The sequence below is a fragment of the Caenorhabditis briggsae genome, assembly GCF_000004555.2.
Source record: "Caenorhabditis briggsae complete genome, chrX, whole genome shotgun sequence".
Taxonomy (NCBI): Eukaryota; Metazoa; Nematoda; class Chromadorea; order Rhabditida; family Rhabditidae; genus Caenorhabditis; species Caenorhabditis briggsae.
In genome coordinates this window covers 20129313-20153619 of record NC_013491.2, presented here as the reverse complement: position 1 = coordinate 20153619, position 24307 = coordinate 20129313, and the positions used below count along the sequence as shown (strand labels likewise).

Sequence of the window (24307 nt, the reverse complement as noted above, 5' to 3'; positions counted from 1 at the left end):
TCGAAACTCTCAAAACGGCCAAGTCAATTCTCAGTAAGATTAAAACACTGCATCGTAAATGACAACTATCAGGTTGTAAAACTGGCGAACACCGACATAATGACAAATGACTTGTTCATTGAATTAGACTAGGAACCTCCGGTGCAAATTATTAAACAAAGACAAAGGTTGCGGCACGTTACTGACTAGGGAATGTTGTAACTGGGGTATGGGACTTCGATATGAGACCTATATCATTCGAAAGCTGAGAATAAGACATTTTCAAATATATATTCAGATTTTGCTGCGGACTTACCAGATTCGAGAAAATCGAGTTTGAAATTTGGCTGAAATTCGAATATTTTAAGAGCCAGATCTCCCCCTTTCTTACATGCGTTGGAGAACTAGTTGAAAGCAGTGACTGGTGGTGTAGTGGTGAAGAGGGAGGACGGTAACTGACTAGGGTTAAGTTCGATCCCTCTGTCCTCAGTTCGTTTTTGTTTTTGTTTTCGGATTTTGTTTAAAACTTCAAAATGTTCGGCAAACTATTTTTTCAAAAAAAAATTCTGAAAAATGAAAAATTGTACTTTATAAAAGTTTTAAGTAATACCTAATATTTTTGATCAATTCGTTAATCAACACTAAACATTTTATCTAGTTTTTGTTTATCAAAATTCATCAGAATCGTTCATTTTTTGAGACACACAGTGATTAATCAATTAGACATGATTTGAGTCTCTGTTTTCACGAATTTTGAGTGTTACTGGATGATCATCGTAATACAACGATTTGTTTAAAATCAGAAAAGAGTCAAAATGGGTTGATTCCGAGAAGAAAATTGGTGATCAAATTTTGTAAAAAACCTAATTTGCTTGTTCTTTTTCGTTTAATACTTTATCAGCCAAAAAAAAAAATTTCAAAAAATTTCAAAAAAAAGTTAAGGGGGTACCCCATGGAACTTTTTTTCAAATTTTTTTTCTGAAAAAAAAAATATATTTGAAATTGTCTCATTTTCAGCTTTCGAATGATATAGGTATCATATCGAAGTCCCATACCCCACAAACAACCTTCCCTAGTGAGTAGATAAAGAATATTGGAGGAAATCAATAAAACATTCAATATGTGTTGAGATAGCCACAGTTGAGGCTCGTTTTTAACCTAAATTTCGTTTTATAAATAGAAAGACAGAAAAAAACATTTCTCTTGGTTAATAGAGAAGACATACACGTCAGGAACGGACCCACTAGATGATTCCTTCTAATTCCTCATTACTGCAATTTTATTGTTTTCAACATTGGCGAAGTGTGCAAAAATCAGCGTTTCGCATTCAGGTAAAGATGTTGAAAAAAAAACACCAATCAGCATAATTCTGGGCTAAACGCCCGATTTGATTTTCTCAAGATTTTTGAGTCGTAAGTATTCTTTTATTAACTTTCTATTAACTGAGCTCGTGCCTGACCATTTTTTCGTCAGAAAATTGTTCAATCTTTTTGATAAATTGAAACACATATCGATCCACTAGGACCATCACATCAGCATTCTTGAAGTTCAATTCTTCACTTTGACAAAATAGAAACAAAGACAAAACTTGAACTTGATAGTTTTTCTCTGCCCAAAGTCTTTTTTCCCATTCAATTCCAATTTTCCCTCGTCATCTATTTAAGTGAAACTTTTGACCAGAAACTTGTTCCTGGCTCCAACTCGACCCTAACTTTTTTTCATTATCTTTGTCTTGTTCTTCTTGATGATCAAAAATCTAGTGCATCAAAATTTTTTTGATGCACTTTTAAAAATACTTGTAACGGGTCGGGTTTCCAATCATTTCAAAAAAAAGTTGAGGTGAAAAATAACAATAAAAAACACTGAATAAAATGCTGGAAAAGAACGGAAAATTCTGAGAATTCAGAAATGTTTAACTGTGATAACCGGCTGTTGTTTCGATTATTGACCTTATATGTTTGTTCGATTCGGAATTGTATTCTCATTCTAAAAAGCTAATTTTCAGATTCCCGGGGAACATTTTTTCTTCTCATCTTTTCAAAAATTGATCCCTTTTGGTTATTGTTTGAATTTTTCCTCAGAAACCATTTGAACTTCTATAATACTCAAACTGCAAACACACATCGGAAGATTACTGATAAGAAAGGATGATTCAACTATGATAAAAACCCGCAAGCATGCCAAAGTGTTAAAAAGAGAGAGAGAGAGAGAGAGAGAGAGAGAGAGAGAGAGAGAGAGAGAGAGAGAACGTGCTGCGGCGACTTTTTGCTGTTTCTATTGCTTAGTGTTAATTTCTTGTACCATACCGAAAATGTTACCGGGAAATTCTGCAAATCTTGTAGAAGAAACTGCGAGGTATGTTTGAAACTAATCATTGTCAGTTATGAAACAGTTGTTATGAAAAAATTCGCACTTTTGACTTTGAAGTTTCATTTAAAAAATTTTGAGTGATATTCCAATTTTGTTTTGCTAAAAATGTTTTAGGCTCACAATGTCCCTGAAAAATATGGAGCTAGAGTTGGAAAAATACAAGAACTACATTTCAAATATGAACTGGGAAAAGGAGGATAGCCGGAAAAAAGAGTGAGTTTTTTTTAATAATAATTTTTATTAGCAACCTTTTTCTCTTCAGAATTCAAAAACAGCAGAAATCTCTACAAGCTTTGGAGATTGAACAATTGAAAAAAGAATTATTAATGTAAGCAGATCCTAATATCAATAAGTTGAATGAAAATGCAATTTACAGCTCCAACGAAAGTAAACGTCTACTAATGATGGAAACATCTAATTTGGGAGAAAAAAACGCGGAATTGAACCGTGAGCTTGTGGAAGCGAAGTAAGTTCTAGAAACATTTAGGTTTGCTTCATCCCATTTCATTTCCAGATTGTCAGTTAAAAAACTGAATAATGAACTGGAAAGTGCACAGGAAATTGTCATGCTGAATAAAAAAGATTACAATAAGTTAGCTAATGTGTGCATATTTTACTTGGTACAGTGAATTTTACAGAGTGTGGGATGATATGATGTTTTACAAAAACAAAGTCGACTTTCCATCAAACAACCAAAACCTGGAACATCACGTTCAGACGCTCGAACGTCAACTTCGAGAAGAAATGGAAGCGAAAAACGCTCTTCTCGAGGAGAACAAACGCCTCAAAGGAGTATTCGACCCAGATGCGTGTATGATTTGCTACGTGCCGTTACCGATATCTAGGTGTATGACTCCAAACTGCAAGGGTATTTTCCATAACAAGGTTTTGCCAACACTAAGAAATTCAATTGATTTCGAAATTTTTAGTGCATCAAGCATTGGTTTGACAACTCGCGAGGAGCACAAAAAGTTTGCGTTGTTTGTAACACGGGACAGGTCAAAATTGGAGAGGATAATTTTGGAATATAACTGCAGTTAATTATCAAATCTTCTTCATTAAAAAAATCAAAAGTTAAAATAAATCTGGACTGCAATTGAAATTACTTATTTGTTAATTAAACAGGAAAATGATGATGCTGAATCATGCAAAGAAAAATCGCAGCCAGATCCAAAATATCATGAAATTAGACAGTGTTCAAATTATTGTCCCTTCTCATTCTCGCCAATTCTGCTGGTACTTCTGGTACAACAATCCATTGTAACAATCCCATAGGGATAATTCCACAATTTTGAATGTTGCGGCATCGAGACATTGCTGTGTACAATTTTCCGTGGAATTCACGGTGATTAAGTCAACTACAAATTTTTTCTGGGTTCCAGGTGTGGTTTCTGACAAGCATGATTCCATCGAAAGTGGCTCCCTGTGCTCTCTCGATTGTATGGGCATAAGCCAAACGGAGAGGGTACTGTTGGAACCGCCTATCTCCAGATTCATATTCCAAACGTTTGATTTGAACTTGTTGGCCGTTTGGAAATCTGAATATAAAGATGTTAGAACTTCGCGAAAACGATTTCATTTTAAATACCTTTTTAAAAGTATAAAACAATAACTTTTATTTCAATGGGGTCTCACAAAACTTTTTTGATCACATAGTTAGTATTTGATTTTTTTTATTTTTAGAATCTTAAAAATAAGCATGAAAAAAAACTGTCTCGAAATGTCGTCCATTTAAGCTTCTGGAGGAGCTGATCTTGCGGTGAGAGGGGAAGGATGCACACCCTAGCACCAAAAAAAATAAAAAAAAACCCTGATAGATCTGACATCCCCCCTTCTTCTTTAAAATTCTCACCTGACGGTAATATCGTCATCATTAATTATCTCGACTCGACCAAACGCCCCTTTTTCAACATTTACATTTTTGCAGCTATCCTTGAGAACTACCGGTGAAACAATCGCCAACGGGAGATTCACACGCTCCAGCCTCCAATTCCTGGAGTATTTAATTCCGTTTGAATCCGTCGGGCCCAAAATTTGCGCATGCCCCATCTGGTCCGCAATCTTAACAAATAATTCTTGCGGCGCAATAATCATTGAAAACTTACCGCAATATTAATTTCGCTTGCTATTTCATTGTTCGCGCATAAGAAAGCAAAATCGTGGTCTCGTCGGTTGTGAATATTTTGAAAATAGTAGGTCACAAGCGCGTCTAGAGTTTCTTGTTGGTCAGGAAATACAAAAGATGGGTAAAGCCTATAGTTGCTGGTGTTTGGAAAATTATTAAATGAGCTCCAACTGCATGAATTGGAAGTTCAACGGAAGTCAAAGCGTGTAGAGAATAAGCAAGAAATCTCTCGCTTTCTAGAGATGAATTTTCGAAGGAACATGACATTGCTTGATGTGGTAGCAGGAAGCAGGTAAAAGGGAAGAAATAATGAAATACTAGCTGAAATTCTAAACTGAAAAATTTTACAAACAGGTGGTTTCTTGCAAAACAAACATTCATCTGTATTTCCACGAAAAACATTATTTTTGTTTTTGTTTCATTCTTTTCGCCTATGCGAAAAACTTTTAAGCAGGAAAAGAGAAAATAATGATATCAATTAGAAAAAAAACGATGCAGACAGACTTAGAAGGCGATGAAATTAGATTCCAAACTGTTGTCTCTTCTCATTCTCTCCAATTCTTCCGGTACTTTTTGTTCACAAACCCATTGTAACCCTCTCATAGGAATAATTCCACAATTCTTAAGATTGCGGCATCGTGACATGGCTGTGTACAATTTTCCGTGAAAATTGTGAGATCCCCAACAGCGAATTTCTTTTGGGTTCCAGGTGTCGTTTCTGACAAGTATGATTTTGTCAAAAGTGGCTCCTTGAGCTTTTTCAACTGTATGGGCGTACGCCAAACGGAGAGGGAACTGTTGGAACCACGTACCTCCTGACTTGTACTTCAAGCGTTCGATTTGAACTTGTTGGCCGTTTGGAAATCTGAATATAAAGATGTTCGAACTTCGCGAAAACGATTACATTTTAAATACATCATTTTGGAAACTGAAAAAAAACTTTTTTGATATTCAAGAAAAATGTCTCAAAAATATTTTTGATTTTTTCAAATCGTAAAACATTTACCTGACAGAAATATCGTGATCGGTGATTTTTTCAACACGACCAATTGCTCCTGCTGTAATCTCCTGCTTTAATGCTCCTGCTGTAATTTGGCAGTTATCCAGAAGAACTACCGGAGAACCAGTCGCCACTATGAGATCTTTACTGTTTGGTTTCCATTTTTTTGCATATCGATCTTTATTGGAATCTTCCGGTCTGAAAACTGTCCAATTCCCAAGACTTTCGACAATCTGAAACAGTGAAATTGCAAAGTTATTATTTTAGAAAAAAACTGACCGCAGCATTAATATTGCTGGCTATCTTGTCATTAATATCGCTGGCTATCTTGTCGTTGACGCATAAAAAAGCAAAATCGTGGTCTCGGTCGTGAATATTTTGAAAATAGGTCACAAGCGCGTCTAGAGTTTCTTGTTGGTCAGGAAATACAACACACCAATCGTTCAAGTATTTGCGCAATTCTTCTTCTTTTTCTTTGAAGCCATCACGCATGAAATTAAAGAATTTCTGCTCTTTAATATCTCGCCAGTTTTGAGACTCCAACTCCACAATTTTGAAAAGAGTCCATAGTTTTTCAGGTGATTCGGGAGTTTTCTCTTTAGCTTTCTCCTGATATTCCGGTTTGAGATCTAAAATGAATTTATAGAAATCAGTTGTATTTTCCGAATGATACCTTCGAAAATCCATAAATCTTTGACTGGCGGAACTTGATGAAAATCTCCAAACGCGATAACAGACAATCCACCAAAACGTTTTTCTCTCCCAGTTACTTGTTGGAGACGATGGTCAATTCTAACAAAGTCAACAGCTCCGACGGAATTTATGTTATCGATCAGAAGAATTTTGGCTTTTTCCATCCAGGATAGATTTGTTAAAATCTGATCGGTAGCGTTGGCCATGAAACGATCGATTGGTTGAGAGGTTTCTCCCCACTGAAAATTTGTGATGGGTTTCTGGTTTTCGTTATAAGAATTACTAGGTTGGCTGTATTCTCTTTTTCTCGACAATATTCCCTTTTTCTCTGGCTCAATATGAAATTAAGCTCAATGAACTGACCTCCAAAATAAAAGTGGAATGAATAGTTTTCCCCCCAACAAGGTATCATATTCGAAATGGCTCCGGACCCCATTAGCAATAGATTTGAGAAGAAGAGACTTCCCAGAGCCTGCTTGTCCATGAACCAAAACGTAGAATGGATTAGCCTGAAAACAGTTGTAATGATCGCACGTCCATACTTCACATGTGCGCAGTTTCTCCATGACCCAACGATTTACAGCGCACGATTTCTTTGGCAATTCATGACCATCCACCACGATTGATGGAAGGGGTGCACCTTCAGTCTGCATCTGAAAGTTTAGTTTGTTGTTTTTGAGAAAAAATTAATTAACGTATATTTTCAATAAGAAATACTGTATCAACAATAAAAAGCCAATGTTTGATAGTTAACTTTTTTAATAGAATTTTCTATGAGCTGATAAGACGCATCGAGACAAACACTTTTGAAATTTCAAAAATATGAACTAAAAAGTGATGAGTAATCAATTTCTACCAATGTTATCTGTGCGGGACGAAAAAGAAAAAAATGCAACAAAGGTATTAAATTTTGTTTGTTTATAAATTCGAAAGTTTTAAAATCGGTCCAAAAAAAGTTAGGAGCATTAACAGTAATAAGGTGACTCCAGTTTTTGAAAAAATAAAACTCTTTTAAAGAGTTTTTTTAAAAAACGTTACAAGTTTGGACCTATCAATATTTTCATAAAATCAAAAAAAGACAACTTTTTCGTTTTTTCAAAAATGATTGCTAGCAAAAATGTGAACGCACACGTAACGTCTACTTGTAATCTATTTTCCATTAGAAGAGATGACGCGCGATAGTTTGAAGTACAGTTGAAGCGAGGAATGAGCAACGCATACTGTAAAAGAATGAAAACTTATCAAGCTAGGTGTCTGAAAAATAGTTAACAACTAAAAAGACTTGACAAAAGACAACAAATTCAATTCAAATATTTTCAAGTGTAGCCAACAATACTAGTCTTTACTCTGATAATTACAAATCTTTGTAACGTAGAGCTTTTTACGAGCTGATAAGACGTGTCGGAGCAAGTAATTTCAAATTTTCAAGAAATAGCGCTAAAAATAAAGAGTTATTAATTTCTACACCTGTTATCTTCACGGAACGGAAGCACAAAATTGTAATGAAAGACAAAGTTTTTTTTTTTGAAAACTCCGAAATTTTCAGATTGATCCAGAAAATCACAACTCACTCTTGTGGCACAAAATAGCTCTCAAAAGCATATTTTAAAAATTTTTCAGTGGTACTGTGTGTAATTGAAAATATCATACTTGCTAAATCTCGGCCCGGCCCGGGTCAGCCTTGGCTCGGCCCGGCCCGGGTCAGCCTTGGCTCGGCCCGGCCCGGGTCAGCCTTGGCTCGGCCCGGCCCGGGTCAGCCTTTGCACGGCCAGGCCGGGCTGGAGAAAAACTATCCCATGACCCTTCTTAAACCTGAAAACAAAGAAGTTTTGATAAAATGTTCCCAAAAATCCAGTTTTTTCTCAAAAAACAACTCTCGCAAATTTTTGCCTCAAAAACCAGCCTGAAAATTCCTCCACCGGCCCGGCCCGCGACATGTATGGAAAATATGGTGAAAGATGATGTCAATAACATCAATAAAGTTATTGGGATTTTTGAGAAGAAACTTATAAAATGCTTTGATAAAATTTGAACCGATCAATTTGCATATAAATATTGAAAAAAAGGCATGTTCCTTTCCTCAAAAATAATCGCTAGCAGATTGAAAATGTGAACAAACACAGAGTAAAATGTGTAATGTCGTCTTCCAATCTATTTTCCATTAGAAGAGTCATCGCATGTTAGTGTAAAGTACAGTAGTTGGGGACTTCGGACTGAGCAATGCAAAGAGAAAACAGAAAAATGATAATAATTCTAGAGAGGAGTTGAAGAATAAAAATGAAAAAAAAAATTACTAAAGTGAGAAAACTGAGAGCTTTCCCAAGAATTCATGAATTTCAAGAATTATTCCGCCAAATTTTAACTCTTGACTTTTAAAAATAATGCATGGCCCACTCAAGCTGAGAATTTCTTCAAAAATGTTCCGTCTACACGATGACGTAGAGAATATATTTATGTAGTTAGTGTAGGACAGATTATTACGAGTGCGAAAATTACCGAACTAGGATGAATAGGATTAGTAGGATTAGTAGTACATAAATTCACATATAAAATATGAAAACAGGTCATAATTCCAATTTTCATAATAAAATTTCACCCATTCTACAGATACTGTATTTGTAGATGACATGATTGGCCCACACGGGTAGAAGTTCAAAAGTTTCTCTAACTAGGGAATGGTCAGAATCGTGACATACAAGTAAATTCACTGAAAATAAGGTTGCTCCCTGATTCCAGAACAGTTTTCAATTTTTGCTAAACGGCCCGGAGAACCGAGATATTTGAGCTCAAAAATCAAGCTATAAACCATTTAAATCTCGCCTACTTTTTGATTTGCTGCTTCACCCTCCCTATTTTCCTCCCTCGAACACCTTATTCTTATCCGCCACTGATGGTAACTACCAAATGTTGCTCGGTGGCCGAGTGGTGTGCGCGCTTGTCTAGGAATCTGTTTTTGCGGGTTCGAATCCGCCTTCTTTTAAAGTTCTCCTTTTTGTGTTATTTGATCATACAACGTTTTTTTGTACTTTTAATCATGATTTTTTTGCATCCTATACCCGCAGGAAGCCACCATGACATTTTCAAAATTTCCAATTTTGAGTTTTTTTTCTGATCAAAACCATGTTAAAGGAAAACTTTAAAAGAAGGCGGGTTCGAACCCGCAAAAGCAGATTCCTAGACAAGCGCACACACCACTTGATTTTTGAGCACAAATAATTTTTTAAAAAAATTTCTACAAACATAATTTTTCAATCGGTATTTACTCACGCACCAACTCCATGTTCTCGTTTTCTTATCAGTTTTTTTCTCCCTATGTACACACACTATTCATATATTCGCAACATTTTTCATGTGTTTTTGAGAACCTATGACATTGAACATCGATTCAACTCAACGACACTTGCAAAATGAATGATTTGACGGTTTCGACACTACAGGACCAAATCACCAAGTATGTTCTGATGAGGATTTCAAAAAAGAATTATAATTTTTCAGAGTTCGTGAAAGTTGCGCGTCTCTCAATGATTTTGTGGAGAAGTTTGTGTAAGTTCAATCACTGAAATTTGCTATTTCTAGTCTTCGATTTGCAGAAAAGCCTCTGGTCTTAATGGAAACGACATTATAAATGTTCCGCTCTTGTTTGGAAGCCAGGAGAAAACCACGGTGGTTGTTGATGGTTTCCAGTTGAATCATGACCAGTTACGGATTTTCAACAAAGTTATGAGCAAGCTGCGCTCTAGTCAGGTAAGAAAACAATTTATGACTGTACCCTAACATGATTTTTGAGAACGATCCATTCCACATTTTCGTTAGTGGAGCCGCTGGAACTGGGAAGACTTTGCTTTTGAAAGCTTTACGAAACGAGATACGATCCATGTTGAATGAAGATGCATGTATGGTAACCACGCACACCTTCGCCGGCGCTAAAAGCATCGATGGGGCCACCATACACTCCACTTTTTCGATTCCGGTCAGTTTTTCAATGAATTAATGTTTTATTGTTCTAACTCTAGGTGTCAAAACCCAATTCAAGTCCATATCAAACACCTCAAAAGAAGAATAATTTTATGGAGAACAAAATGAAAAAGTTGAAAATTGTTCTGATTGATGGAATCAACTTTGTGGACGCACAACTCTTCCAAGCAATCGACCAGAAGCTTCGAGCAATTATCAACACTCAAAAACCATTTGGTGGAGTTTCCATTGTCGTTTTTGGTGACTTGTTTCAGATGTCTCCTATCAATGGAAATCCGATTTGGAAAGGTACGCATTGCACGCTATTCAGAAGTATAAAATTTATTTATTTTCAGATCCGAGTGTTAAAAACTTGTGGAACGTTATGCAGTTGGAAGAGCTGACGAGAAACGAAAGGGTTTCCGATCCGGATGAAATACTTATGTTTGATGTTTTGAGATCTGGTGGGAATATTTTGACACAAGCGGTGGTCGAGAATCTCAAACAAGCTTGTGCAATGAGAGGCGACAGTGTGAATGATGTAATCCAAGAACTGCAAAATCTGAGAAACCAATATCCCGACAAACGTTTTGCAGTGTTGTGCAACACGAATGCCATTGTGGACAAGATTAATGAACAAGTGAGTGTTTTTTCAGCCGTTTTGCGTGTTATATGTTTTTCATCTTTTAGTTTCTCCAACAACTGGGAAACAAGAAAACGCTGTATGCAAAAGACGCCGTTAAAAATTTGCGCGGTCCCACTTCGATTTACAATCAAACTGGAAAGTCTGAAAAGATGAATCTTGAAATTTGCATTGGGTCTCAAGTCATGCTCACTACCAATTATCATCCCTACACATACGGCGCCATTGGAAAAGTGATGGAATGCAATGAGGAGATAATCACTGTAAAATTTCCAACTGGCACAGCTCAACTTGTAAGATGTGGTTGGTATCAGCGAGCCAATGGATGGAGACAATTTCCGTTGGCTTTGGCGGAAGCATTCACTTTCTCGAATTGCCAAGAAACAATGGTGGATGGTGTGATTGTTGTTGGAGAAATAGACAAGAAGAGTGTGTATGCTGTACTCTCCAGAGCAAAATCTCTGAAACTTTGCCGATTCTCCCAAATCGACGCTTTGGACAACTTTGCTAAAAGGGATTTGGAGCCAGAGAAAGAGGAGATGAGAAGAATGAATAAACAAATCAACTGATGTTTAGAAAAAACGCTGATAAATAATGTTCATTTTTTAATTAGAAAAACCACCTGTTCATTGATGGATTTATAAATTATTTAGCACTCAAAGATCAGTTATTAATTTGTTTTCAATGCATTTTTATTGATCCAGCAATGCCGTGTTCTTTCGAAAATTCGTTCTTGAAAGGCGAGAGCTTTCTGGCTATTCCTCTTCACACATTAACGTGTCTTGAACTTCCACTTGATGCATTTGCTGTCGATTTGTTATTTTGCAAAACACCAGCAACGATGAGTAGAGCCGGTACACTCGTATTGCATTGTTCTTGTCTAATTATGGATTTAATGTTCACAAGTTTATAATGCTTTTACTTCTGGATACCATCCTCATCTGGTTACCCAATCGGATTAATGACATCAGCCGGTGTTGAATCTTCAGTTCAAGTTTTTTCAACAACAAGCTCCATGACAGGCAGGAAAGTCCCTGTAATATTAGGTTGTCCGGAAAGTCCTTCCCATTTTTGAACTGTTCTTTTCAAACTTTGTTTTTTCGAACGGGGTAAAAGCGAGGAAGCTGTCGTTTCATGAGTATATTAATGGGGTTTCATAGTGTCCGAACCCAAACAGAGATCATGCTCCTCTTTTCGTGTAATGAGATATGCCCACCGTTTTCGGCTTTAGTAATTTTCATTTTTGGACTATCATTTTATTTCTATTTTTATCTGATCTTAAATTAGCTGAAATCGATCTCCCATTATTGGGGTTAATAACACAGATGCACTCTTTCGAACTACCACCAAAACCTGGATTCATCAATTTGAAAAACGAGAATTCTCGTTGGACGAAAATCCCCCTTCAAAAAGGCAAATGGGCTTAAGATGCATTGAAAGCCGAGATTGGAAGGGACCCGTCTCAAACTGTGTGGGATATATCAAGTACATCAGTGGCAAGCCTTTCGTCAAAAAGCCATAAATTGGAAACTCTCGGCAAAGTCAAGCAAATGGATTGTTCACAGTTATAGTGATGATAGTTGTGTATAATTTATATCCTATTGCTGTCAAAGAATTATCTTCACCAGAGACAACACAGAAAACAATTCCGAAATCAACAACACTAGGAACACCAGCATTTTAAGGGCTCCTATCAAAATGTGTTGTTTAAAATTACATATTTCAAATGGGAGAAAGATGATTGTTTTGAGACGATGTTTAAAAACCCTTTAATTTCCCAATTTCACAATTTTTTTGGTCCTTGTTTTTTTGTTGTGTTCTTCCGACACTCACAAATCTTTTTTCAAAATTTTGACCGTCAAAGCAAATTCCGTTCTCGTTTCTTCTCTTTTTTTTTTTGATGAGTACACCGACGATAAAAACGAAACAAGGTCAACTGACCTGACCATTATAAAACTTTTGTTAGCTTGTTGCATATCGTTAATTATTTATCCTTTTTTTAGTAGCAGCTCATTTGTTACAGTTACCCTTTCATATATTCAAAAGGTTTTTAATTTTTAGGCTTCTGATTCAAAAATAAATCATAAGCTATGTGATATAACCTATTGCGTAGACATTCGACTTCTAGTAAACAAACAACCGACCAGAGAGGAACAGCAAAAGGAAAGGAGCTTCTCCCGTTTTCTTTTCTTCTCTAGAATCTGTTCTACTCTCTTGTTTTTCAATACTTTCTCGTTGCACCGCTGGAGGTGTCGCATTTGTCTTGGGCAATGAGAGCATGAAAAAATAAATCAGACTAAAGGATACAATTTTTCTTTATCAGTGGCTAGTACGTCTTTGGAACTTTGTGCTCTAGTACGAATCTGTTTTCTTTGAAAAACTGATTTTAGCTTTTTAAGATCTCTAATCCCATTTGTTCTTTTTCCGTTTTTCCGTTTTCCAGTCTGCCAAGACATCTGACTCGGATTAAGAATAAAACCGAGTGAAGCAGAAGCAACCTACGAACATACTGCTTCTTTCTGTCCAATATATTATTTGGAAAAACGCTAGAAATTTCAAATGCATTTTTTTACGAATAAATCTTTCTCGATTTTTTCTAACAAAAGGAGTTTTGAGCTAGATTTTTTCTACGTTTTCTAAAAAGGAATTTTTTGCAATTTTTTCGAGTAATATCAATTCTATTTTGGCGTCTACTGGATTTCCATCATTCACCCTGAGCATGACATTGCGTCACAAAATTTGGCTGCGTGCCAAATTTCCAATCGAGGTTCTCTCCCGCGATGTTGTGACTTATGATGGCCTCCACCAAGTTGTTTCTAGTGTTTTCTTTCCCAGAGGGACATTTGAGAACGGATCCTCTCCCCCCCACGCACTCTCTTCCTCCTTCCCTCTCTCTCATAACGTAACTAACCTCATTATTGATTGATTTGCACGTCGTGTGTTTTCTTGACCCCGCTATCTCACCGTGTGTTGCCGCGCTCGTTGTGTTTTTATCTCGTAGGTCATTTTACCTGCACGGCACCCAATGACCACTACTCGTTTGTTTTTTTTTTGTGAACAAATCGCGTTTTTGGTTTTTTTTTCTATTTTTTCGCTGTGCCCTATACGCCAAAACCCTATTCAAAGGTGCATAGTCGGGCCAGCAATAAAATCGTCACCGTGTGCCGTTATTTTCAGCCAAACTAACTTGATTTTCGACAATTTTTGTAAACGTTTTGGGGATTTCAAAGTTTTCATTCATTTTTGACCAACTTTAGTGAGAATAAACTAAAAACCACTTTACAAATAAAGAAAAATATGCAAAAAATGATTTTTTTAAAAGAAAAATAAATAAAATTTGAAAGATTTTAACGGCACAACGGGCCTTTCAACCAATTCTTATTTGCAAAATTCATCGTTTCCCGATAAAAAAGATTTTTGGCTATTTTTTGCACTATTAAAACGTTAAAATCCGTCCTCACTGTTTTCTTGCTCATTTCCATTGCTCATTTTCAAGAATTTAATCATTTTTTCCAGATGCCGACGTTGGATGTCAACCTCACCGAAACCGAGGAAGACTTCGTCAACGAGTTCTATTGTGCTGCATCAGCACTAGATATCACGAAGCCACAGTTGGAGAAGAATATGGTCAAATTCTTGATGTAAGCATCATCTTTTGTTTTCAACTCTCACCTCCTAATTTTTTTCAGGGAAACTCCAGAAGGCCTGCAGAAGCGTCTGGACAAATTCGGACCAAACCTGACCGTATCTGCAGTTTTGGGCAGATCAAACACCTTCCTAAAGAAGGGCCCCCAACTTCGGTTGGCGGTTCGAAAAGCCGAAAACCGGCACATTGAAAACATGATTGCTGATCGGGGCAACGCCAAAGGAAAAAGAAGGCAAAACGGAAGAGGAGGAGCAAATGGAGCACAAGGGAACCCGAATAACCGTCATGGAGGTGAGTAAAATACCTTACAGCTTCTGATAAGGTCAGAATCAGTCTTTAAAAAACTGAGTTTTTCTGTCAAAGCTATTCTCAAAAAAAAAATAACAAAAAAAAAACAATTTAAATATATAGTTTTAATTTCGCAAGTGTTGTAGATAATTTGAAAAAAAAAATTTTAAAACACTTATTGTAGACATAATCCTTTAATTCAATATGAAATTTTTCAGGGTTTCAAAACCGCGGTCAAAACAGAGGCCAGTCCAATAAAAATGAATTCAAGACGTATCAAGGCCCGAATCGCCACCAACAACAACATCAGGACCGTCCGGAACCAGCTCCTCCAATGAACAATTACCCGGATCAACGGCCATTGATGCGTCCGTCAACACAAGCTGCCTCCAGCTCTCGTTTCGACAACTATCGCGATCAGTATTCTCGACAGGCATCACCACCCCGCCATGACAATCGTTTCCGCTCTCCATCTCCTCCAATGAACTGTCGCGCCTACCCAAGCCGATCGCCATCACCTCCAATGCACCGTCGCTCATACCAAAGCCGCTCTCCATCTTCGAGAAACTATAGGAATCAGCAATATGGCTACCACGATTATGATGGGAACGGTTATCAGGAACCAACAAGCTCCTCGAATGTTCGGGATGATTATCGTGAACGATCACCACCGAGTAGCCAGCAATTTCGCTCTCCTTCTCCGGTTCATCAACACGCATCGTCCAGGAGACGGTCACCACCAGGCCAGCAAAACTGCCGCCCAACTTCACCTTCGTCTTCCTACAGCCAGTTTTCGGAAGAGCCACTTGAACAGCAACACCAGGCTTTCAAAAGATTTCCCCTGGCTCAAACACCTCTTCCAAGCCTGGACGAAGCTAAGGCAATTCGCGAGGTGATGGAAATGTTGAAGACGATGTCCGACAATAGCATGCTCATCGAAGAGTTCTTCTCCTTGGCTAAAATGGAGAACATCGAGTAAGATAAGCGGCAGAAAAGCCTTTTTAAAGCCTATTTACCGATACATTTTTTCAGAATCCCAGGATCTTGTTTCATTGAGCAAGAAAATTGGCTCGTTGCGATAACTCAGAACTTTGCTGAGATGTTCCAATGTTTCTCCCTGGACATTGAAGAGGTAAGGATTTTTTGCGATATTTGAGAATCATTGAACAATTTCTACAGTCAGTCATCAAATACACCGGAGCTGAGAAAAAAAAGAGCGAGGAGAACCAAGAGATGGATTTGGCAATTCTCAAACGAATCGCGGCAATCAGAGCCAAACGATTCAATATCAAGCAGCTTGCTGCGGAAATCAGTGTTATGTTCGGAGACGTGTCGGGTGTTAAACAAAAGTTGAGCTCTCTCCTTTTCTCCCATAGCTCCATTTTCCAGTATGAAAAGGATAGTACCACGAGTAAGTTTTTTTTTTTTGAATCACTACAAAACAAAGTCAAGAAAATATTTAAAAAAGGTATTTTTCCGTTAATTACAACGGTTTTCCGAAGCCTGGAGCTTGACTGTAAAGCATTTGATCACTGAGAATTTTGAGAGGTGTAAAACAGACCTGGATCGAAAACTTGGAATCTACAGAATTTTTTGAAAATTCCTAGTTTTTTAGGTATTTGCCGATTTTTTGAAGGACATCCTTTTTTTCTGTTTTTGTACTGAAAACGTGAAAAAAATCAGGTGTCTTTCGGGAATCGGCAAATTGCTGAAAATCCATGACTTTTTTGGAAATTCTGTCGATGCAAAGTTTTTAATTTAGGTCTGGTTTACTCCTTCAAACATTTACAAAAAGGCAAACTTGACAGCCGAGCTCTCCTGAAAACGGTCAAAATCAACTTAAAAATGTGTTTTTGTATTTTTTTTTTATTGATCAGGTACTGTATTTCACATCGCATATTCATTCATTTTCAGTTGTGGAAAACAAAAACTGGATAAGCGGAGATCCATTGGAAGACAAATTTGCCGCTTCGATCATTCCTCTGGAAATTCCGGTCAACGGAGCAGATTGCAAGATCCGTCTTATGCGGTTCCAGAAATTGGAGAAGTTGGTAATTCGACCAGTGGAAGCTGAAGCCGCCTTCAAGAATATTGATGAGGAGATTCAGTGAGTTTAATGCAAAGTGACTTCAAAAAAGCTAAATTCTATTTCAGAGATCACATCAAGCTTAAACAACTAACGGATCCAGACAGATTCTTCGATGTTGGTCAAATGGTCCTCTGCCGAATGATCCCCGTATCTTTGGGAGCCGGGACAAAGTGGGGAAGAGGGATCATCACAGAACGAAAAGAGAATACTGTAAGAAGGCTTTACTGACAGCAGTCTTGAAATATCTCAAATTTCAGCTTTTCAAAGTGTACTTGTTGGACTATGCCATGTTCATCGCAGTTGCCGAAGATAACATTCGTCGATGCCCGATCCGCTTCACCAAGATTCCAGCCACCGCCATACAGTGCACGCTCAACGCTTCTGACCGCCAGCTCTTGGATGTTTACAACAAACCTTGGAAACAATTCATGGAAGACCATGCGGACAACGTGATCGTTCGGGTTAAGGACCGATACGAAGAGGTGAGATATTTTTCATGTTCCCGTCAATCTTAAAATTATCTTTCAGGGACCCATCACAAAACTGGTCGTCGATCTTCTGGTTCGTTTCACGAACATTGGAAAGGTTCATGTTATGGATCTTGAATTTTAATTCTGTGAATTACTTAATCTTCTCCCCGTTTATTTATTCATTATACTTTTTGTTTTCTCCCAGTTCTTCTTTCCATGTAAATCCTTCATGACAAATTCACCCCGATCTTTAATATTTTTCTCCGATTGTCTGCCTCACATATTATTTTGATCCCACTGAAAATGAATATCACACTGAAAATGAGTTCAAATCGAAAGTTTTTTAATACAATGGATTTTTTCCAGAATACTACCTTTCCTCTCCATTTCCAGGTTTCAATTCAGATTATTTCAGTTAGTACTCTATCAATGTGCGCAGTGTAGGTCGAGGACGACCGCGACGCGGCACGCAACGCATATGTGTTCTCCATGCCTTTCCCTTCTCATTTGTCGTCATGTCTGCCACATTGTGCAAGCACGCAGAGGTCCACATGCACAATTTTAATTTATTTAATGCTAATAATGTTTTTCGACAGTCTTTAAAACCTGATTTTCATTAATAGTTTGAACAAATTTCAGATATTTCACTTCCTGGACTGCTCCGATGATATGCAGGAAAAATGTTGAGGATGAGAGTTTGGCCAGCCTAAGCCAGCAACATGCAACTTCAAGGAAGCCGAGGATATTTTTCTCGTTTCGAGGTAATTTTTCAAGTTTGAATCACGCCCGTTTCGCTCTTAAAAAGTTCTAGAATAATCTTTTTCAGCAGCTACAGATGAGAAACGATGAAAAAAAAAGAAAATCCATGAAAATCGATGAGAATCTTCATAGAACAAGAACATCTGAGAAACTATCTTGCCGAATTTTTTGGGATTTGGTGAGCGGGCTGATGATAAAAAATTATACTAATTACACCATTCGCTCTTCATGAAGTATTGTTTGACGGTTAGTCCGGATAAAAAATCTAATGATACTCTCCGCCATAAGTTTCATTCAGATTCCAACGTCGGCCATCTCTACTCTGGAAGACAAAAAGCAAAGAACCAATCATGATTGTGAAAAATAGTATCCAGTAGATATGATATTGATCAATAATGCGGAATTCCCCCCGAAGACCATCTCAACTCTTGAAAACAGGAAAAATGGAGTCAGTCGATTCGGATGCTCCGGTGGCGGTTCAAACATGAAATAGAAGACTTTTTCATGGAATTGCACACATCAAGCGACCAACTTAGTCTCATCCGACGAATTTGTCAAAACGCAACATCAGTTTAGCTCGAATTCGGTTGGTTTCATTTTATATTTGGTAAGTTACAAACAATTAATACTTGAAAAAAGAATAACAAAACTTTACAGGTGTAATCAGACGGCGGAACTCAAGAGCTAATTCGGAGCAGGAGAATTTTCGAAATCAATGTCAAATTTTTTCAATTGGTGACAAAAGTGCGCAGTACGGCAGATAGCGCGAATCATTTAACGGATCGGAAGACTCATCCAATAGTCATAGTCATCATTGCACACGGTGGCGGTTCTGAAATGAAACAGAAGACTTTTTGGTGGAATTTTGTCCGATTTCAATCATTTTCACCGGTCATTGTTTTTTTTTAATGTGCTGGAAATATAAACTTATCTGATATGACTTTTTTTGTTAGTAAATTAAATTTTATTTTATCTGAATACAACATTTTTTCTTATTTTCACATTTTAATTCAGACTTCCAACGATGTGTGCACTGCAGGCCGAGGACGACCGCGACGCGGCACGCTACGCACAGTAACGATCAAAGAAGAGGGTCCCCCGACAAACTATGAAGAGACATGAAATCATACGACGGCGAAAAAGTGGTTACATTGCTTTGAATAACTACCAAATGACGAATTCATCGAAAAAATTGCTGGGAAATCATGAAAAAAAAACTACCGGAAAACTCTATTGTTCGGAGGTGGTCTGGGGTGGCACTGTATTAGGGGTGGCATTCAATTAGAGACTGGCACTTTATCTTTCGGAGAGAAATTCTACTAAAACTCTTCACAAAAGCACTTTATTTACAACTCTTTCATAAAACGATTTTTGAGTTTTTCTTGATTTTTCTATTTTTTTGGAGTCAGCCTAAATTTCGGAGCCTGATATCATCCTGAATCATTTTTTGACAATTACAGTACCTCTGAAAAAAAGCTAGAAAGCCAGAAAACGATTTTTTGTTGCTCTTTAACTTTTACCACAGTAAAATCAAGTCAGCAGTGGCATTATATTAGAAGCTGACACTCTATTGTTCGGAGGTGCTCTAGGATGACTCTATATTAGAGGCTGGCATTCAATTAGGGGTGGCTATCTAATAGAGTTTTTACGGTGTTTATACATACTTGCGACGGGCCGGGCCTTCAAAAAGTTTGTCAAGGCCCGGGAGGCCCGGAAGGCCCGGACAGTTGGCGCCAGCTTCGATTTTTAGGCAAAAAAGCTTGTTTTTTTTTTGGAAAAAGTTGTTTTTATGATCTAATTTTAAGCTGAATTGTAAATATTGAATTGGAAAATGGTTAAACAAAATTTTGAAAAATATTTTTTTTTTCTGACATTTTTCCGGAGGTGGGATCTGACGGAAAATTGCATTTTTGAAGAAAAATAACTGTTTTTTTCTCAAAAACAAATTTTTTGTCAAAAAAATCTCAAAAATTTTTCAAAAAAAATTTTTTTTTAATTTTTACCAAAAAATTTTTACCTGGCCTTCCGTGCCTTCCGAGTCGGGCCGAGTCTTCAACGATTTTTGCAAATATGTATTTATACAGCTAAAATCTTCTTTCCGTACCAGCAAGAATATTTTCAAGGCCAAAGTACCGTAGATTCTTTTATTCAGCTACACATTTTATCAGTGGACACATCGCTGAGGTGTACGGCTGATTCCTGGAACCAGGGTCAGATAGAGAGCCAAGAAGGACATGACCAACCAGATAGGATTCATAATGAGGTTGAAACATACTCAATATTTACTGGGACAGACAAAAAATTTTATTAGCTTGATTCTGAATATTCTTTATGTTGAAATTCTACTGCTGGGCTCTTTGTCTGATCTAGACTCAAGGGCTCTTGCTGCTGGGCTCTTTGTCTGATCTAGACTCAAGGTACCAGCCTTTTTTCAGATTTCAAAAATGTGTCCAATGACCAAATTGTGTGGCTGAATAGAAGCGTGTACTGCATTTTGGTTTTTAAATTAGTTTTGTTGGCATGATGTAGATGGTTTTAGCTGTGTGACTTTCGTTGAGCATTTTTTTTTCGAATTACCAGAAGTTCGTCTTTTTTTATACCCGTTAAATCATAATGATTCAAAAAATTTTTAACTAACATAAGATATCTATACAGTTTATTTCCTTTTTTGCCATTTTCTTTCTATTGTTTTCACTTTTTTCTCTATTTTTTAGGCTTACCTAATTCTTTTTTGGCACAACCTATGTTTTGAAAAGAGCCTAGCTATTTGCCCATGCGTTACTAGTTTTTTTGCTGATAGCGCTTTTGTTTTTTTAAATTTTTAAAAAAATTGTATTTTGAATAAAAGATGAACAACTTAAATTTAAAATTGTTTATTCAATCAAGTTAGGTGAGAATAAATGGTACAAGCAAAAAACGAGTAGTTGGGTCCTTGGTAGTCGCCAAACAATCGAGTCAGGTGAGTGTGAGTTTTCCATTTTCCTCCGATAAGATCGAATCACAAGTAGCATCGACCTCAGGCAAGCATTCCTGGATGCGTTGCTTGAGAAGATCATACTTTATTGGGACGACATCGTTGAGATCAGCGACTAATTCGAAAAAAGGGAGCATGAACTTTACGGAAAGTGGCAAATTGTTGGCTGGGTCACGAATCTGAAAATGTTAGTATTTGTTTTTATACTTCTTATTTTCTACTCACCAATTCCCCCTTCCAATTCGAGAGATCGTCTGCAGGCAGCTTCAGTTGCTGGGCGAAGTCAAATCCAGCGGCGTACATCACCGCGTAACCGAGTTGGCAAATGTCATCTTTGGGCATCGGATCACACCCTAAACTGGCATCGTAAGCTGCATACTTCATCTTCGAGAAGTCGAAACTCCTGGAGTCATCACGAAGGTTCCCATCGGCATCGGCATAAACGTGTGATAATCCAAAATCGAGGATTCGCACAGAGACTTGATTCCCAGGTGTCCTTGGCTGGGTGATGGCGAAATTGGATAGTTTGACATCCCGATGCACAATCTTCAATGCGTGGACGGCCTCCAAGCACGTCAAAGCTTGGTAGATAAATTTGATCAGAGTCGGACGCTCAAAAGCCATCCAATCGACTTTCTGCCAGATCGAATCCATGTCGTGACTTAGAAGTTCCATGCCTAAAAATACTTGAATTATTAAATTTTCAAATGCAGAAAATAATTGTAGAAAATCATTCTAGGAAAATCATTTAATCTCAAAAAATTAGCTGAATTTTTCACAAAATGTACTGAAAATCTTTCATCGTTTTTGAGCGATTTTCCTGTTTTTGAAGAAGGAAAATGACTGTGAACTAGATTTTCTCATTCAATTTAATTGAAAAATTCTTATTATTGAACACAGTACTTTAAGTTTTCAGATCTATTCATTCATTTCATTTGTATGAAAAATTAAACTTTGAGCTTAGCAGCAACGAAATTCATGTTAAAGTTAGATAATAACGTTATTTTGATACGAAACTTTTCTTTCGTTGCATAATTTTTTTGAAAAAAAAAATTTCCAAAAGTTTGCTCAACTACTTCTTAAGAAGATAAGTAATTACCAAAAAATAAATAAACTTTCTTCAATTATCATTTTTTCAGTTGAGTCTTTCGAAGTAAATGATTTACCTAGGGTATACAGTACTGGCCAAAAAGAATGCGTCGACACTGTTGACGCAGCAGGTTTTTTGACTGTAACTTTCTTCAAAATAGAGCTAAAGTGTCAAACTTTTTTGTAAAATGTAGCAAATAACCCAAGAAAAAATATTCTGGAACATTTTCACTCAGAAAACGGGAAAAAACTTTTTTGACGACAAAATTCACTTTTTGGAAAATTTCGGGTTTTTGGAGGTTTTTTTTTCAAAAACATGGAAAAAATAGAAAACGATGATGAATAATTTTTAAAATTAAAAGCAAAATTAATTTTACACATTCACAATCGTCAGATTTTTTGAAAACAAAAAAATCCAAAAATCCGAAATTTCCCTAAAAGAGAGTTTTGTCGCCAAAAAAGTTTTTTCCGTTTTCTGGTAAAATTGTTTTGGAATATTTTTATAGGGTTATTTGCTACATTTTACAAAAAAACGTTTGAGACTTTAGCTTTACTTTGAACAAAGTTACAGTCCTGTCGACGCATTTAACCTTTCGACGTATTCTTTTTGGTCAGTACTGTATAATCATAAAACGGCCTACTTGAATTTATTTGTAAGAAAAAACTCACCGATAGTGTGATAGGGTCCGTATTTGTTACAGAAATGGAATTTTGGTACCGCGTTACGGTAGTAAAAAAGCTGAAGAGTCAAAGCCTCGATCGCCAAATCCTGTTCTTCACAAGATATTTTGACTGCAATAGTGTCAGATCCAGAAGAAGCTCTATAGACGGCTCCGTATGAGCCCGATCCAACTAGCTGAGACAGGCGGTATCCCCAGATTTCGGAACCAGACAGTGTGAGCAAGGAATTATAGCCAGACATTCTGAAAAATATAATAATTTTGCTTCCTACTGTGAAAATTTGTAATTTTCCATGATTTTTTCTGACTTTTTCTGATACTTTTCCGCAATTTGATGGGTGACCTAATTATTTTTATACGTGACCTACATTTTAAAATATGCTCAACACTTTTGCCTAACTATTTTTATGCTTTTTCTGACTTTTTCTGATTTTTTCTCGAATTTTCTGGATGACCTAATTATTTTTTGGCGTGACCTATATTCCAAAATATGCTCAACATTTTTCCCCAACTATTACTTATACACATCAACTACTTTGTGATTGAAAAAAAATCAAATTTATCTATAGAACAGAGGATTGGAGGGAGAGAGAGAGAGCAGAAAAAGTCACCAATCCCGAGGGTGAAAAAGAGCAAGAATGATTTTTCTGAAGGATTTCCCCCTTCATCGACAATGAAACGTGTAAGGTCACCCTAAACTTTTTTGAGGGTACCAGGTTTTTATTATTTTTGAAGGGTGAGTGACTGGGGGTGGGTGGTTATGATGGTTGGGGATGAAGATAGAAACATGAAATTGGGTCAGATGGGAAACTAGATCAAATGATACCTCTATCTAGGTCAAAATTGGAATTTTGCCTGTTTTGATGATGAAGATACCATATTGGATGGTTGGAAAGAGCAATTAGTATGAAATTGAAATTAGGTCATCAGGAGACATTAACTAGGTCAACGCTGTATTTTTGTTGGTTTTATAGCTACAGGTACCAAATTAGGTGTATAGGATCTTCGAGGGATTGGAAATTCGAATTAGGTGACATTTTTTGAAAAGTAGGTCACAGAAGTTTTTTCTCCGTAGAGATGGATATAAAGTATAGGAGTGGATTGGATTTTTGTTCCTTATTGTCTGCTATTCTGCCTGGAAGAAATAGAAAAACGAGTTTGAAGGAAGTCTCCCTCCGACCATGAGGATCCGTGTGCAAATGTCTGAAAATAGTTCTGATTTCATATCTCCAAATGTATCCGGTTTGTGACTCACATCTTATTCAATAAGATCACCCAAACTCATACAATGCTAAATTTTTATATTCAAATATATTGATATACCATTCGTAATGTAGCGATGTGTGCACCGCCTTCAGTATTCTCACCATATTTGTGCAATCAATTTTTATGAATGATGAAGAGAGTGTCTCAGTTACTTTCAATTCTTCTTTTTCAGTTGAATCGAACTAGAAAAAATATTTCTTGCAAATTCGCTGTAACTTACTCCACTGTTTATTTCTCGAAGTCACTTGGAGCGTTTTCATTTTTGCAAATAATTATTTACAA

General features: G+C 36.9%; 6 protein-coding genes across 6 annotated transcripts; 3 read left to right on the top strand and 3 right to left on the bottom strand.

Moving 5' to 3' along the window:
- Nucleotides 1-2290: 2290 nt before the first annotated feature.
- On the top strand, nucleotides 2291-3298 carry CBG28109 (the record flags this gene model as incomplete). Its single annotated transcript, XM_045240664.1, has 6 exons — nucleotides 2291-2334; nucleotides 2464-2562; nucleotides 2726-2815; nucleotides 2864-2941; nucleotides 2988-3196; nucleotides 3279-3298. 6 exons carry the CDS (start codon nucleotides 2291-2293, stop codon nucleotides 3296-3298), a joined length of 540 nt encoding a protein of 179 aa, XP_045098695.1.
- Nucleotides 3299-3703: 405 nt separating this feature from the next.
- CBG28108 lies at nucleotides 3704-3928 on the bottom strand (the record flags this gene model as incomplete). Its single annotated transcript, XM_045240663.1, has 1 exon — nucleotides 3704-3928. One exon carries the CDS (start codon nucleotides 3926-3928, stop codon nucleotides 3704-3706), a length of 225 nt encoding a protein of 74 aa, XP_045098694.1.
- Nucleotides 3929-4978: 1050 nt separating this feature from the next.
- Nucleotides 4979-6820, bottom strand: CBG07261 (the record flags this gene model as incomplete). The annotated part of the gene is made up of 5 exons (XM_045240662.1): nucleotides 4979-5339; nucleotides 5481-5707; nucleotides 5754-6103; nucleotides 6148-6406; nucleotides 6599-6820. 5 exons carry the CDS (start codon nucleotides 6818-6820, stop codon nucleotides 4979-4981), a joined length of 1419 nt encoding a protein of 472 aa, XP_045093572.1.
- Nucleotides 6821-9574: 2754 nt separating this feature from the next.
- Nucleotides 9575-11333, top strand: CBG07262 (the record flags this gene model as incomplete). The annotated part of the gene is made up of 7 exons (XM_045240661.1): nucleotides 9575-9618; nucleotides 9663-9710; nucleotides 9758-9911; nucleotides 9955-10137; nucleotides 10181-10430; nucleotides 10478-10761; nucleotides 10812-11333. The coding sequence occupies 7 exons, from the start codon at nucleotides 9575-9577 to the stop codon at nucleotides 11331-11333; spliced, it is 1485 nt and encodes a 494-aa protein (XP_045093571.1).
- A 2947-nt stretch (nucleotides 11334-14280) lies between these two features.
- Nucleotides 14281-17399, top strand: CBG07263 (the record flags this gene model as incomplete). Its single annotated transcript, XM_002645594.1, has 9 exons — nucleotides 14281-14405; nucleotides 14454-14701; nucleotides 14917-15673; nucleotides 15731-15830; nucleotides 15878-16109; nucleotides 16613-16805; nucleotides 16853-16997; nucleotides 17045-17269; nucleotides 17316-17399. 9 exons carry the CDS (start codon nucleotides 14281-14283, stop codon nucleotides 17397-17399), a joined length of 2109 nt encoding a protein of 702 aa, XP_002645640.1.
- Nucleotides 17400-20971: 3572 nt separating this feature from the next.
- Nucleotides 20972-23001, bottom strand: CBG07264 (the record flags this gene model as incomplete). Its single annotated transcript, XM_002645595.1, has 3 exons — nucleotides 20972-21169; nucleotides 21216-21667; nucleotides 22749-23001. 3 exons carry the CDS (start codon nucleotides 22999-23001, stop codon nucleotides 20972-20974), a joined length of 903 nt encoding a protein of 300 aa, XP_002645641.1.
- Nucleotides 23002-24307: the final 1306 nt, after the last annotated feature.